This window comes from Oryctolagus cuniculus, chromosome 20, assembly GCF_964237555.1.
Source record: "Oryctolagus cuniculus chromosome 20, mOryCun1.1, whole genome shotgun sequence".
Lineage (NCBI taxonomy): Eukaryota > Metazoa > Chordata > Mammalia > Lagomorpha > Leporidae > Oryctolagus > Oryctolagus cuniculus.
This window is the reverse complement of record NC_091451.1, coordinates 40379008-40391825: the sequence shown is the minus strand read 5'-3', so window position 1 is coordinate 40391825 and position 12818 is coordinate 40379008. Positions and strand designations below refer to the sequence as shown.

Below are 12818 nucleotides of genomic sequence, written 5' to 3'. Positions count from 1 at the left end.
GGGGACAGGAAGGGCTCGGGCAGACCGCCTGGGTCACACCCCACTCTGCTGCCCGCCAGGGCCCACCCTGTGCAGGTTGCCAAAGCTGCCCATCGGCTTAACACCTGCGGCACAGTCTCTGATGACAGCCCGCGGCTGGTGCCGCGGCTCAACAGGCTAATCCTCCGCCTGCGGCGCCAGCACACCAGGTTCTAGTCCCGGTCGGGGCGCCGGATTCTGTCCCGGTTGCCCCTCTTCCAGGCCAGCTCCCTGCTGTGGCCAGGGAAGGCAGTGGAGGATGGCCCAAGTGCTTGGGCCCTGCACCCTCATGGGAGACCAGGAGAAGCACCTGACTCCTGGCTTCGGATCAGTTCGGTGCACCGGCCGCTGTGGCCATTGGAGGGTGAACCAACAGCAAAGGAAGACCTTTCTGTCTCTCTCTCTCACTGTCCACTCTGCCTGTCAAAAAAAAAGACAGCCCGCCTGCCCCCAGCGCTCACATGGGCCGGTCCTAGCGACAGACGAGCCGGACGCCGCACTGCATGGCTTCTGAGAGCTGAACCCCCGCCGGCTGGCTCACCGTCCTGGGCCATGTGTGGGAACTGTGGCTGCCCTGGCCGCCGCTGCGCTGGAGAGACCGCGCACAGAGTCCTCACGGACTGACGGAGGAGTCCCAGCCTGTGGCCTCCCCACCAGCCCCAGGCTGTGTGCCTCTTCACAGATGATTCCAGCCCCGGCTACACATGACAGTGACCTCACAGTGAGGCCTCTGGCGAGACGCACTGCGCTGGGCGAACGAACAGCTGTGAGCGCTTGAAGCTCCTCTTTGGAGATGATCGTGTGCCCAGCAATAAATACTCTCTAAGCCTCAGTTTCTTCATCCGTAAAATGGGAACAACCAAAGGAACCATTTATCCAACTGTTGTACGAAAAACAAATTATTTATTTAGTACAGGATCTCCGCCCAGATTATCTGGGTGTGCACGGGGCTCAGCAGTGAGGATGCTACTTAGGACAACTGTGTCCTAAATTGGGGTGCCTGGGTCCAAGCCCCAGCTCTACGCGTGACTCCAGCTTCCTGCTAATGCGTACCCTGGGAGAGAGTGCGTGGCAGCTCCACCCACATGGGAGACGTGGGCAGAATTCCCCGTTCCCGGCTGCGACCCAGTCCAGCTCAGCTGTTGCAGGCACCTGGGGAGTGAACGTGCATATGGGGGATCTCTCTCTGTTTCCTCCCCCTCTCCCTGTCTCTCCCCCGTCAAATAAAGTAAGTAAACAGCTACTATGTCATTCGTTGCTACGATTTGCCCATTTTTCAGAAAAGAAAACAGGGCTCAGGACGGCTACAGCAGATTGTGCAAGTGTCGCTCGGAGAGTTAGAGGATGAACTTGGATTTAACCCAGGTCATGTCCACGGCTCCACGGTTTGACCCTGAGAACAGCCTCACAGGAAAGGCGCGCGGCCTCATGCAGCTGTGACAGCCGCCACCGTCCTGTGGAAGGACTGCCACTCGGGGTGGCAGCTCACACTGCCTGTCACAGCCACACGCGGAGGTTCTGCGAGGCGCTGGGCTCTCACTCGGGAAACAAAAGGAACTGAAGTCAGACACTCAAATGGCTTAATAATCGCCCCGCACAGCTGCGCAGCGCCCGCCCATTTCCCAGACGGTTCCATCGCCCACTGTCTTCCCGTAGCTGTGCCCTCTGCTTCCATTCAAACGGCAGCCGCTAACCTGTCCACTTGCTCCAAGCTGCCGGCTGGCACCTCACTTCCATCTGCATCCCTGCCCCCATGCACGGGGCCCCCAAGATTATTTATCTCAAACAACTATTTACCAAGCTCAGGGGGAATGGGCTGGGAAGTCTGCACACTGCTCCGTGGCCCGCAGGGCTGCGATGGCCCATTTGATGAGCAGGGGCTGTGCGCTCAAAGCCTGGAAGCTTTCACCGATGCGTCAGCCAGCGGAACTGTCATCGGCTTCTCCACCCGTCAGGACAGCCTGGGTGACAAGGCGCAAAGCAGCCAGGGCAGCCGGGCCTCTCCAGAAGCTCAGCTGTGCCCAGCGTCCTACAAGGCACACTCCCCCACCCCCCACAATTACTAAAGACCCAGAACAATGCCCACAGCCAAACAAGCCCCGTCCCAGGCACCACGGCTCCAGCCAGGGGACAGCAGAGAGGAGATGCAGCTACCAAGGGTGATGTCACCTGGTGGTCTGGGCTGCTCTCAGGCCACGGACGAGGGGACCCGAGAGCCAAGATGAGACGCTGTGCCAGGAGCCCACGTGCACGCCACGCTCCAGGGGGCTCCAGGCAGAGAGCACAGCGTCCTCTCTCCAGGTTCAGATCTGACTGCCACTCTGCTCTGATAACCCACCCCCAAACCCCTTCCTCTGCCCGCACTCGAGGTTCACGTGAGCTGTGGAAATCAAGGAGCGTGCGGAGGGCCAGCGCTCTCAGGGTCAAGTCCAACCCCTGGCTCTCCGGGCCTGCCATCCGCGAGCAGAGGCAAGGGAACAAGGAGACAGCTGCGTCCTCCTGCCCAGTTGGCAGCACGAGTACGACCTGTCCACTTCCAGGTGGACGTGTGCCAGCGCTGGGCACAGGCCAGCTGCACAGACCACGCCTGCTTCCGGACCAACATGACGGCCCCTCTGCCATCATCCCCCACGGGGTGTGACCTTGGGCCAGTGGCTTCACTTCTCCATGCAGGTCTGGGTTTGTCGACGTGTAAATGGGACCCATGGTGGGGCGGGGGGAGCCGCGTTCCTCTGGCAGGCCAACGTTCCGGGATGGACAGCCCTCCAGAGCGCAGCAGCTCATCACCAGGAGGCAAACTGCCCGGGGTGCTCTGCCCTTGGCATGATCTGGCCGGCAGCCCGTCCCGAATGCGGCTCCCTGCCAGGGCCCGACTTCCCAGAAAACAGGCGAGAATCTGGCTCGCGGGACTGTGCCTGTCTTCTCCTCCCTTAGCAAGAACGTGGAGGTGGAGGCCAGGAGGAACCACCGTGACCCGGGCACATTCTTCCTCGTGTCCACCTGTCCAGCCAGCTCTACAGAAGCCACTCGCCCTACAGAGCTTGTCCATCTCACAGCAAACGGTGGTCAGAGCGGCACGAGCCGCAGATGCTGACACTGACCCCTCTCCTGCCCATTAAGGTCACTGAGGGGGCGGGGAAGCTCGGGGAAGCCGGTCAGCGCGCACGTGGCCTGCATCCTCTCGGCCATGGATGTAGGTCTGCGAGCTCTGTTTTTGGGCCAGGAGCAGCCTGAATGCGCTTGCAGAGGTGCAAGGAGACCCACGGCTCGGTGAATCAGGCCGGGATGCTACCTGCTCCATTTCTTGTTGGCCGGAGTCCAGGACGGCTGGGCAGCAAGTGCCGGAGCCAGCCGGCAGCCACCTTGCTGCCCCTCCAAGCCAGCAGGGTCAGCGGGGCTGGGGTTGGGGCAGCAGGGCCTGGAGGGTCACTCGTTAGACACAGACAAGCAGGGACAGTGCGGCCACGGACGCTGCCTGGAGGCTCCTCCTCGACAGGCAGGCTCGCTTCTGCAGCACAGTCCACATCTTCACTATCCTGCAACACAGAGCTCACTGCGGGTCATGACGCAGGGGCAGGGCCACCACCTGCTGCTGTGAGACCCCACCATCACTCACACACCCACCACGGCTCCCGGCCACCAGGAATACAGGGAGCACTGCTCCACCAGATTCTGAACGTGCCCCTGAAGAAAGAAAAAAGGGTCACGTCCCAGGCCTATGCAACAGTCAGAGTGCACGGCCTCAGCAGGTGTCTCATGTCCACCACTGTGTGGCCTCAGTGCCTGCCGGGCCTAGACCAGAGCTGACGCTCAACCCACTTCGGTGACACTGCAGGCACCTAGCAGCTATCTGAAGGAAGCGGGGTGGGAGGTGGTCCCAGAGACCAGCCGGGGTCAGAGAAGCACGCTCAGGGCACAGGAGGCGGCACCGCGCGGGCACAGATGAACCGCACAGCTCGCAAGGTTACAAGCATGCACTTGCGTGGGTCTCAGGGCACGCAGCCGTGGCGCAGAAGCTGCACCCACGCGGAATCTCTGGCCATGGGCCATGCTGATCTTGTCGGTAACAGTGGGGGCGGGACAGATGCACCATCCCCGTGCAGACACTGGGCGGAGTCTTCTCGGGTGGGGAACACGGGATGCAGGCAGATGGGGGGAAACCTTTGGGTTTTCACCAGGCCACGCTGGCCTTACTTTTTTAGCAGTATTCAATAAAGCCCTCTCAGCAAGTTACAGGGAGCCGTATGCAACCATAAATCATCTCAAGCCTGCGCCGTCCACTCCAGGCAGAGTCCCTTTATTTAAAAACTGGGACCTGTCGATATCGATCAGCAAAGCAACATGACTGCCATTATCGCCATATTCTGCAGGAACAGGGGCCCAGAATCCCGGGGGAGGGGTCAGGACTCCCAAGCTGGCCTTGAGGTTTTGCTGCGGCCGAGGGGAAGCGGTGACCTGCTCAGATCCCGGGACCAGAGGAGCCAGAGCAGACGCAGGCTCCAAACCCGCGATGACGGAAAGCGCCCCGGGCACTCCCTAGCTGCTCTGCTGCTTCGTGATGCTAAATGAGGCACACACAGCCGCTCGCCACACATTATTAAGAAACAGAACCAGCTGGGAATACATCGCCCCTCCTGCACGCCACCACCTGACCCCCTGCCTCAGGCTTCCTGTGAGACGCAGCCCCCAGCCCGGAGGACGGGCCGCCACGCCTCACCTGCCAGGAAGGGGTCGCCACAGACAGCGGCCACCTCGCTTGTCACCAGCCACACACAAGGACAACAAGACGCCATCAAATTCCTCGGCGCATTAATTCTGTGGCTCTTGATGCTGGAAACAGACGTTAAATCTTTCCTACGTAATTTGTGTCCTGTCTCTGAGAACTGTTCTCGGTGACCACAAGCCGACAGCCCCGGCTGTGCTGCCTGCCTTGCGACGCCGCACAGGTTTGAGATCTGGCCCGTGGCCGAGGGCGTGGGGCACCGGTGCTCTCAAAGTTGAGGGGCAGAGAGGCAGACTCCACGGGCCTCAGAGGATGCGCAAAGTTACCCCTCATCTGTCAAATCAAAAACCTCGGCTGGCTGGGAAGAGGCATGCTGGTAGCTGGTAAAGTCGGACGAATCCCGTCGAGGTCTCTAACTTACTCTGCTTCTGCTCAGTCGGCGCCTTTCAGAGGACCTGGAGCTTTCTGTTTCCTGCAGCTCAAGGCAAGCGAGAGGATGTTGAAGCCACACGCACAAGACCCGAGCCGGGCAGCACCAGGGAGAGGCCCGGTGCCGGCCGAGGACAGCAGTCCGAGAACCACGGCTGGGACATAAAGTGGGTGGCGGGCCTGCAGCGTCTCTCTGGGGACCTCCCTCTACTCTCTGTCACCTGTGTGCTGCAGCGGGGACATGGGAACTGCCCGCCCTGGGCCTGGCGCACACCCGGCCAGCACGCGGACCCAGCAGAAGCAGCAGCAGCTGCTGGGCCGGGGGGGGCACTTTCGAAGGCTGCCCCGTCCCCTGGAGTGAGGCCACCTCCACTGGGTTCTCTGAAAAAAAACAAAAACCTCGGCTTCCTCCTAAATCCTGGCAATCCCACGAGCTGCGGGCGAGCCCGGTTGTTCTGGGGAGAATCCTTCCAGAAACTTCTGTTACATAACATGCCCCCCACCCCACAAACACCCCACGCATCGGTGTGTGGTCACTTCCCACAGAACCCCAGGGTGACGTGCCACCCCAAGAGTAACTGCTTTCCCCCAAGGAACTACCAACACGGACCCTTCTGGGGTCACCCCATCTCCTGGGAAACCTGATACATGTGGCATCATTTATGAAGAAGTCCAAATCCTAACACACTTTGGTCCTGTCCCTAGCCAAATCACCACCCCAGGTTAGCTCCATCTGCAGGCTCTTTTAGCCTGAGCAAGACACGTGGGCGCCCTGCACCGTGCTCCTCACCGAGAGGCAGAGGTTAACAACGTCAACTTGGCAGAGCTGGGAGCACAAAACATTGAACACAGTGGCGGATCCACTCTCTCGTCCCATCCGTCCCCAAATGGCTTCGTTCCACCCCAAATGGCTTCGTTCCTCCGGGAGGCCTGACCCGAGGGAACTCGCTCCCTAGGGGACCACCGGAAGCTGCACAGCCCCTGGCCCCGGCACCGCAGCCACACACGTGGCTTCCCACCAGTTTTCAGCTGCAGCTGAGGTCAGGGCTCTAATTAAGGTATTTTCCACTGCCCAGACAACTGCGAGCGGTAACCACGTGTTTCTCCTCTTCCCCTTCCAGGAACTGCCCCAGACAGATGCAGAGCCCGAGTCCCACGTCCTGGAAGCTACATGGCAAGAACGTCACCTTCTTCCTACCCATCAACCTGGATTACGTAACGGCTCCTGCAGCTCCTGCCACACGGCCCCTCAAGAGGGCCACAGCTCATTCCCGGGACCGCAGACATATGCCGAGACCCCGGCGTGCAAGGGAACCCCAGTGGGGGCAGTGGCACCCTTGCCTTTAAGAGGCAAGTTCCATCTGCCTGCATTCAGGTCCAGAGTCCCCACGTGGGCAGGGGTGGGGGTGAGGGGGGAAGAGGAGGGCCAGCAAACAGGCTGTGTTACAGTAACCAGCTCGCCATTGTTGATTGGGATGTTTAATTGCAAATGTTATGTAACCTTCAAGTACGGAGTATTCTGAGGCTGTTCCTAGCCAGACACATCCAAATCCAGTGGATTCTTCGAGCTCAGAGTGGGAGGGGGCTGTCTGGCATTCACACAGACGCACACATACACACCATCGCGGATGTGAACACCAAGACCCGGCCAATGGGACCGCTTGTCCCAAGCCCCAAAGCCAGCTACCAACAGCTGCCAACAGAGTCAGGATGGAACCCCAGGTGTCCTGGTTTCTGAAGGTTGCTGTCTCTGCCACACACCTGCCGTGTCTCTGGGAGCACTTGAACCAAGACCTGCGGTGCTGGCCACGGCCGCTCCATCAGAGTTCTACACTCCTGAGTGGGAAAGGGTTCTCAGACACAGCAAGTGGCTCCCTGATGCGGTTGAGTCACGCTTCCTACCCCTGCTGCTCTCCCAAAAGAAACCTAGGCGCCTAGAACACGCTTTCACAAGCAGCCGGTACGCGTGTGATGTGCAAGCGCTCGGCCTGAGAGAGTGCCCGGCAAAGAAGTGGGTTGACAGCAAAGCAAAACTGAAAAGGAAGAATTTACTCTTGATGGCACAATTTGCATGATGGTGTAAAAAAAAAGAAAGAAAAAAATGCAAGAAAGCTGATGAAATTAGAAACTACCAGGAACTCTGATGTAATATTTCACCGTGCAACACAGCTTCGGATATCAGTAGTATGGTACAGGGCATAAAAACTGCTATGTTGCAATTACACTATCATTTCCAAAAATAACTTAATGCACAGTGTTTAACCTCCTTTCATCTTTATCCAAAACCTTACCTGTGAATCACCCGGAGCTACAGCGTGCAATGCTGACAGTCAAACACGAGGCCCATTACTTTCCCTCGGCAGACCCTAGGAGCGTGTCAAACACGAACGCTCTGCTCGGGTTTTAAGAATTGCAAACAGTCACCAACCCGCTGGGAGCCGAGCTGCAGAGGAAAACGTGGGACATGCCCAGTGCACTGGGGCCCCAGGAACACCTGAAAACAGGATTCATCAACCTTAAGAACACGGGTGCCCGCACCAGGCCCCACACACAGATCAGCCCGCTGCATGTGGCTGTCAGCAGCAGCCCCAGATGGCAGCAGGGTCCCGGCACCCTCGGGGCTGCCTTTCTTGAAACTGCTCCGGGGTCTGCACTCAGGCAAGCAGGCTCCTCGGGTCACTGACACCCACGCCCTGCAGCTGGGAGAACCCCAACAGTTACTTGATTTCCCTGCACTCTGTTGAGGCCCCGAAGGTTTCAGCCACGCCAGTGTGACTGATTGTTACGGGGACAGACAAGCAAGGCTGGGCACCAGGCCGATACGTTGTATTTCCTCAGCTCTCAGAGGGCTGTCATTCCTCTACCTGAAATGCCGAACCCAGCCCATAACCCCAGTCTGGCACCTTGACACGTTTTATAGCCACGGCGCTTCAGCACAATAAATAATCCACTAAAGCGTAGCTCAGGCTTCACCCCCTTTGGGCTGAACCTCGACCTCGCTGCTCCCTCCGGAGCAAGACCTCTTCTTGGAAATCAACAACCCATTTAGTGCAGAGCTCTGGGCACACAGCATGTGTGTGGTCAGCGCACGCTGCCCGGCTCTGGCCTGCAGGCCACCAGCGCTCACACTCAGCTGGAAGGGACCTGACGGGTCACCTGGGGCAACCCTGCTCCTACTCACCAGGAAACCGAGGCCCAGCACTGCTAAGGGACTCTCCCTGCACCTGCTCCTGCACCGACACCAGCACTGTACGTGTCGGGTAAACAACACAACGCAACACTCTGGGGCACAACTGTTTGAACAAGACCAAATGCTTCCATGTGGCTTCTCAAGACGGACCTGCATGCACATAACGCCAACAGCCAAAGCTGCAAACCAGAGAAGCGGCGGCCAGCAGGAGGCCTTGGGTCTGCCCTGGAGCCCCAGCCCCTTGTCTCTGGGGCTGAGAAGAGTGAAGTGGGCTGACAAGGAGGGATGGCCACGTAAGCCAAGATCTGGTGGCCCTGCTCGGCGGCCATCTGGGATGACCACAGCTCGCAGGCTCCCGCAAGCCGGGCAGGTAGCTCGATCCATCCTCACCCCAGGGAAGGGCTTAGGATCAGAGCTGAGGCCACGCCAAGCATGCGGGCACACAGCACGGAAAGAACCGAACTCTGTCCCTTCCCCCTGGAGGCCTGGGAAGACAGGAAAGCACGCAGCCAGGGACACACGATGCTCTCCCCTCGACTGAGAGAAGTAGCTGCACCCTAAGACACACGACCGGGGTGCAACACGGAGGAGGGACAGAGAGAGCCACACGCAACAGCACTTCATTTCATCTGAACACACACGCAGCTCACTCCTGGGAGGGAGGCCATGCCCAGGCACAACGGGACAGGTGTGCTGCTTAGGAAGGCTCAGCCTGGGCGAGGAGAAGGAGCGCCCTGGTTTCCAGTCCCGGCCTCCTCCTGCCCAGCCTCGTGACCTTGATTAAGCCATTCCCTTTCCCCGGGGCCTCAGTTTCTTCCTCTGAACCAGGCAGAGAGGAGGAACCACTACCTGGTTTGGGGACACAACCTGGGCGCCCACTAAATACGCGTCCTCTCTCCCCACTGATGACAGGCTGCACGCATATATCGTTGATTACAACCAAACAGGTCTCCTGCCTGCGTGTCAAGCCTGCATCTGTCTCCCGAAGGTGCCTGGGCGGCTCTGCCTCCAGTCGGGGCCGGGGACCAGGGGATCCGAGGGGCTCCAGAAGCCCCAGAGGCTCCCAGGCTCTGGGTGGGGGCCGGCTGGGGAGCTCGGGGGCGGCCTCCGCTGCGAGGGGGCTTGAGGGGGCTTTGTTCCCGAGGCGGAGGGCCTGGCTTACCGAGAAGCGCATCCGGAGGCGGGCGGGGGGCGCGCGGGGCACGCAGCAGAGCCACAGCCCGGCCCGGGCCTGGGGCGCCGGAGCCGGAGGAAGGCGAGGAGGAGGAGGAGGAGGAAGCTGCCGCTGGCTCCTGCCTCATTCTCCCGGGCAGCGCTGACCCGCTGGCTGCCGCCGGCTGGGGTTGGCCGCCGGGCGCTGGACCCCGGGAGCGCTGCTCATGTCCCCGGCCGACGCTGGCGAGCTGTGCGCGCAGCCGGGTCGTGTCCGGGCGGCACCCGGGGCTTGGCTGCAGGACCACGAGAAGGCAGCGAGGAGAGAAAGAGGGGAAAAAAAAAAAAAAAAAAAAAAGAGCGTGAGAGCGCGCGGAGCTGCACCCCGCGGGAGCCGGGGCCGGGGCCGGGGGCGGGAGCCAGCAGCACCCCGCCGCCCCACCCACCGCGCCTCTGCGCCCAGCGCTGCGCGCCCGCCGGGACGCCGAGCCCCAGAAACTTTAGCACATGGCCAGTCCCGTGGCCGCGGTGGCCGGAGCTGCCAGCACTCTCTCCCGGCCCCGGCCCCGAGCGCAGCTTACCGGCGGCGACTGCGAGCGCGGCGGCCGGTCGCCCACCCGGCCGTGCGCAGAGCAGTGCGCACCGGCTGGGCAGGACGAAGGGGCTGGCGGCTGCAGGGGAGGGGCACCTCGGCGGCAGTGATCCGCGCGGGTTAAGGCATCCCGGGAGGGGCCGCGTGCCGGCCTCGGACTGCAGGCCCGGATGGGGGAGGGTCCGTGTACCCCCCGCCCCCGCCCCGCGGCGCCACTGTGACGCGGAGCGCGGGCTTCCCCGGCCCCGGGTCTGCGGAGCCGGCCGCGTTACCTAGCGACTCGCTCCGGGGAGCCCACGCTGACGCGCGCTGGGCTGCGGCAGCCGAGGGGAGGGGCGAGGAGCGAGGGGAGGGGGAGCTCCGGGGCGGGGGCGGGGGGAGTTCGGGAGGGGGCCGGCAGCCCGGGCAGGAGCTCCTCCCTCCGCTTACCCCTCTGCGCCGGGGAGGGGGCCCGAGGCGGACGCGGCCTCAGCCAGGCCCTGGAGGATGGGGGTCCCGCGCTGGGCGGGGCGCGGATGGAGCCGGGCACGGGATGCTCGGTTCGCTGCACTGGGGATGCAGCAGCAGCAGGTGGCGGCGACGCGGCCCGTGGAGGCCCCGGCGCCCAGAGGCGCGCGAAGATCAGCCTGGCCCCGGCGGGCGCGCGGCGGATGTGGCTGTGGGCGCGGGGGTGTCTGTGACATGCTCCCACCCACGTGGCACACATGGGGACCTGGCGACACGGACGGAGGAGGCGCCTCCTCCCTTCTCCCTGGACATTTTGCTCCTGCGCTGGCTGGCTGCTCATCATGGAAGCTCAGGTCGCTGAGCTCCTGCTCGGAGCTCCTCCCACCTCCCTGGGAACCGGAGCAATTGCGGTCAGACGCTAACCCCTGCTCCTCTTTCTGGACTTGCCGGGTGGGGGGGGGGGGGGAGGATGCCTGGGGCAGACTAGGGTTCAAGACCGGACCCCTCCGTTGCCGGTAGTACGTAGGTAGCTTAAGTTACTAAACATCTTCAGTAAAATGGAGGCTTTGTCCCCGAAGCTTATAGCTACTACGCACGGGTATCTAAGGCACTCCGTGTACACGAACATGGGTTTTCTATAAGGTGTGCAGCCTGTGCCCGCCTAGGAAGATCCCTGGCAGAGCGGGCGGGCACCACTGCCCCGCAGGCTGAGGGAGGGGACTTGCCCGAGTCCATGGGTGCCTGCCTGCCTCAGAGCAGAGCTGGGCACAGAACCTAGACCTTCTGGTGAGCTGGTTCCCAGCCCACCGTGGCGCCCCTTCCGCAGCTGGGAGGCGAGGAATCCGCCTTCCCACTTCTCAGATGCACCCGCCTCCCTCCAGGCCCTGCGACACATGGGAGCCGCTCGCAGCCTCACCTGCAGGGCCTGCTGTTCACTCTTCTTCCCTGCTACACCTGTGAGGACAGAGAGGCAGAGGGCACACCCTGCAGACGGTGCGGGCAGGAGGCCCCCACCATGGCCCTGGGTCTCCACAGGGCAGGGCCCCTCCCCTTTTGGCCCAAAGACAGGACATTTCCCCCAATTATTTATTTTGTTTGAGATGCCGGTAACACCTGTTGGAAAACCCTGCAGACCCATGCACACAGAAACCTGGGTCGTAGGAACCCGAGGCCCAAAGGGAGCCTCGTTCTGGGGAAAGCACCTTAGCATTCCAGCCCACGAGTCACCTCCCGACATCTCCCGGGGATTGGAACACCACCTCTGAATTTTTATGTGTGGTGGCAGCCAGGCAGGTGGTCCACAGACACTCCAGAAGGGCTCCTTCCTGGCACCAAGTGGGCAGCCAGATCTTTCTTTAGCCCAAACATCCTGACACGCAGGTGCGCGCTGACGTCTGATTTGGTGGAGGGCTCACTGCTCACCAACAGAAACCTCGGGGCTTGCATTCCATGTACAGAGGGCCTGGGCCCTGCTAGCGACTTGAGGACAGGAGCATCTCACAATCCATGGAGATGTGAAAACCAGGGGCCGTGTCCCCGCCGGATTCCGCTTGTTCACCCTTTGCGGCATGTGTGTGGGGGTGGCTGGAGGGGGCGGCCCGAGCACTCCTCTCTACACTGCACTGTCGTTCCTCCTGTTTTTCTCGAGTAATGGAAGTGGAAGGTGCGCAAGCCGGTCCATGAAGGGAGACCATGAGTTCCTAAGGCCAGAGAAGGATTGCCCATCTGCAGTGCGTGGAGGGAGCTCTCCCAAAGTCTGAAAGGAGTGTTCACGGAAGTGTGGACAGGGGTGGGCGGGAGGCATGCAGACATGACTGAGATAAGCCTTGTCTCCTCTGGTTCCTAACAGGGACGTTTATAGAGGGGTTAACCCATGCCAGGAGCTCATTGTAACCCCCACCAAACCCTGTAGGACAAGTCCACCCCCTTTTCCTAAGAGGGGAAGTTCAGATTGGTTTAGTCCTCCGAAGTCATGGAGCTGTCTGGCAGATGGCCAACTCCAGGAACTGCAGTCCTGTCTTCCTGACCCCAAGGCCAGGTTCCTAACAGCTGGCTCACATCTGCAAGGGTCCGGGATAACGCACCGGCTACCTAGTTGACATTTGGGACGGTGACGGAGATGTGAGCTGTCTCCAGCACAGTCCTGGAGTGGGGCGCGCTAGCTATTGTTTCCACCATCAGACCCTCAGTGTTGTTCTGAATTGATGTTCTAAGGGTCCCCAACTACTCTCCTTGGAGGCATAGAGGAAAGTGAGGATGCCAGTCTG

General features: G+C 61.2%; 1 protein-coding gene across 1 annotated transcript in view; it reads right to left on the bottom strand.

Moving 5' to 3' along the window:
• TUNAR (TCL1 upstream neural differentiation-associated RNA) overlaps positions 1-10420 on the bottom strand; it is a 47073-nt gene extending 36653 nt beyond the window's left edge. The window contains exons 1-2 of the mRNA XM_070065372.1: positions 10094-10420; positions 9523-9808 (exon numbers count right to left, since the gene is read on the bottom strand). Coding sequence (XP_069921473.1) covers positions 9523-9534 — 12 coding nt within the window. The 5' untranslated portion in view covers positions 9535-9808; positions 10094-10420. The remainder of the gene's footprint in view (positions 1-9522; positions 9809-10093) is intronic.
• Positions 10421-12818: the final 2398 nt, after the last annotated feature.